This window comes from Trypanosoma equiperdum, assembly GCF_001457755.1.
Source record: "Trypanosoma equiperdum strain OVI genome assembly, contig: ctg_1183, whole genome shotgun sequence".
NCBI lineage: Eukaryota > Euglenozoa > Kinetoplastea > Trypanosomatida > Trypanosomatidae > Trypanosoma > Trypanosoma equiperdum.
Genome location: NW_027123153.1, coordinates 13,795 through 16,617, shown reverse-complemented (window position 1 = coordinate 16,617; position 2,823 = coordinate 13,795). Strand labels below are relative to the sequence as shown.

The 2,823-nt window shown below is 45.2% G+C and overlaps 1 protein-coding gene and 2 pseudogenes across 3 annotated transcripts; all 3 read right to left on the bottom strand.

The window, feature by feature from the left end:
* Nucleotides 1–76: 76 nt before the first annotated feature.
* On the bottom strand, nucleotides 77–1,336 carry TEOVI_000648300:pseudogene (annotated as a pseudogene). Its single transcript has one exon. A coding segment is annotated over exon 1 (1,260 nt).
* A 73-nt stretch (nucleotides 1,337–1,409) lies between these two features.
* On the bottom strand, nucleotides 1,410–1,958 carry TEOVI_000648200 (Trypanosomal VSG domain containing protein, putative; the record flags this gene model as incomplete). The annotated part of the gene is made up of 1 exon (XM_067220566.1): nucleotides 1,410–1,958. The coding sequence occupies one exon, from the start codon at nucleotides 1,956–1,958 to the stop codon at nucleotides 1,410–1,412; it is 549 nt and encodes a 182-aa protein (XP_067076667.1).
* A 78-nt stretch (nucleotides 1,959–2,036) lies between these two features.
* TEOVI_000648100:pseudogene lies at nucleotides 2,037–2,689 on the bottom strand (annotated as a pseudogene). The gene is given in 4 exon segments: nucleotides 2,037–2,246; nucleotides 2,249–2,491; nucleotides 2,493–2,597; nucleotides 2,600–2,689. Coding segments are annotated over 4 exon segments (648 nt in total).
* Nucleotides 2,690–2,823: the final 134 nt, after the last annotated feature.

Here is a 2,823-nt window from a genome sequence, read left to right as displayed (position 1 = left end):
AAAATATATCAGAAGTTTTCAAGTAGCAAAAAATTTTAGCAAAATTTAAAAAAAAAATTGAGGGGGAAATTTTGTTTTAAAAAAGCAAGGCCACAAATGCGGCGGAAACCACGCTGAGGGAGAATTTCTTCTTTACTAGAACAGAGGAATCTTTGCAAGTTTTGTCTGCCCATTTGCATTCGGGAGCCTTAGTGCAGGCATCTTCCAATTTCCCTTTGCATTTCTCTGTTGTTTTTTCTCCTGTGGCTCCTGCTCCTGCTGCTGCTGCTGTGTTTTCTGTTCCTGCTTTAGGTTTGCACTTGTTTTCCTTTTCGTCATGGTCGCAGCCAAGGCTTTTGCATTCTGTTGCGGTTTCCTTTGCTGTGTCGGTGCAGTTGCTGTTTGTCGGCTGTTTTTCCTCGGACTTGTCTGCTTTCTGTTTTGGCTCTGTGTTTGCTCGGTTTTTATCATCCCCGGCGGCTGCCGACTTTAGCGCGTAGGCTTTCTTGTGCGCCGCTTCTAGGCTGGCCTCGGCGGCGGCTAGTTTTGACAGGGCCTGTTCGTGTTCATGTAGCAGCTTGGCTGCTGTCTGTAGTTGGCTTAGCCATGGGTGAGCTGCTAGAGTTTCCAGTTCTTGCTTTGTGCCTGCTTTGTACATCACGCAGATGCCTTGGTCCGATTGCCCTGAGCAACCTGTTCCGGAGTAAAAGCCGTAGTAAGTGTCGGTGCCTTTGTGTTGGAATGCGTTGATTAATGCTGTTGCTTTTGCCTGTACTTCGGCTGCCGTTGCTGGCGTTTTGGGCGATGGTTGTGGGCATTTGCTTAGCAGATCTTTCAGAACTTCCTCCGGTGTGCTGCTCGGGTTGAATGCCGTTGACGACTGGCTGCTTTCGCAGAGCCTGTTGTTGTCGGTGCCGTCGACTCCACAAACGCACAGCATAAACTGTGCTATTGTGTTTGCTTTGGCGTCAGTGTTTGGGGCTCCGCACAGCAATTGTCTGGTTGTTCCGGTGCCTCCCTGGCCTTTGCAGTCGGTGTCTTTCGCACCGGCGGGGGTAAAATCGTAACGACCGTAGGCGGCGATCTTCAGCGCTTTGACAGCATCGGCTGCTTTGCCCTTTTCGGGACCGGTCGCTAGTTGTGTGACGTGTTGTAGCGCTTGAAAAGCGTGTTCCGCTATCGGGTTTAGCTGGCGTCTGTAGTTTGCTAGCTGGCTGTCCGTCGCGTCGGCCAGTCCCGCTGTCTGTAAAATCTGTCGTCTTGTATCGCTGTCTTTGACCGCGGCTGCTGCTTGTTTCCAGTACTCTTCTCTGGGCTCCGGACCTGTTAGCTGTGCGCCTGTTGATGCGGTCTGTTGACCTTTGCTGTGGCGCCATCCTCGGTGTCCTTTTGCATCGTCTGGGTTGCGTTGTAAATCTTTGCTGCCGCGCTTAAAATGTTTGCGACTCGTTTTTGTGCGAGCTTTCTGGCTGGTCCTGAAGTTTATATATTTCACTGTCCTTGATTTTCTCAGAGACTCCTCCTTGTTTTGTCAGCAGTTGTTTTGCGCCGGCCCAATTGTCCCAGCTGGTTTTCCATTCTTCATGCGCCTTTTTGTCTGTGTTTTCGTCGTCATCCCATTTTACCTTTTGATCGCCAGCTTTAAGTAATTTTTGTTGCCACTCCTGTGGGCTTAGAGACATATTGAGCGCCTTTAATTCGCTTATCTCGGCCGTCGCGTCAACCGGTGTCACATCTTCCGGAGCTCCAGCTTCCTGTAGCTGCATTATGTGGCATATCGCCGCAAATGCGTCGGCATTGTCGCCGTCTTGAATAGCGGGCGTGCCGGTTGGATATACAGCCAAGAGAAACACTAGGCTTGTAATGGCTTTTCCCTGTAGTGAAACTGTTCTAGTTATTTGAAGTAAATTCCTTGCGTTATCTTTTACGACTTTTGATGTCCTCAATTTCTGGTAAAGTAAATGGTTTAATCTGCGCATTACTCAGATTCGACTTTAACTTCGGCGATGTTTCAGGTTTGTGGAACGGAATTTACGAAAAAATAAGTGAAAGTGCCATCACAATTTCCTTGCTTTGAAAAAATTTCTGTTACTAACTTTTGTCCTGCAAATCACTTCATATTTGAAACCCCATTTCCCTCCACAGGCTCCATAAGTTTCATTTTTTCCAAGTTCCTTCGAATTAAATTCTCTTCCTTCCAATTCTTTATACCAACTAAGATTTTTAACAATTACTTTCGCCTTTCACTCCCATGCAATTGGCTGCCCAGGAAATTAATGAATGGCGCCTCTTCGACTTCTCCAAACTCTCTTATATTGTAAATAGAAAAGAATCTCTCCTCATAATGTAATCCAATCATTCCTCGCTTCAAAACAAATTCCTGGCCAACAGCTTCTTCCTGAACTGCACTACAAATAAGTAAAGGATTGTAATTACTCTGGTGCGACCATCACCCGTTGCTCATTTTAAGCATTTTATTAAACGCTTTCTAAAACTTTCTGAATTTCCACACTAGCTATTATACCACAACTGCTCAACTAAGGTTTTTTAGTTATCCACCATTTTAGCAAATGAGTTAGGTTGAGTTTTTCCTTTCCTGAGTAAAGAGCCTCTAAAAACAAAAACATCTCTGCACATGCTCCTTGTGATCTGAGTTCATAATCAAATCCAACTGAAGTGCATAACACTCTAAAGTTTTCATGAATAAAATATTGCACAGCCTTTTCATACTTCTCTTGATTATAAACAATAACATCAGATCCATACAAATGAATAACAACATCCTCATCACTTGCATTCTGTTTCCATAGAAAATCCATAACCCATCTAGGCCTCTTAACATGA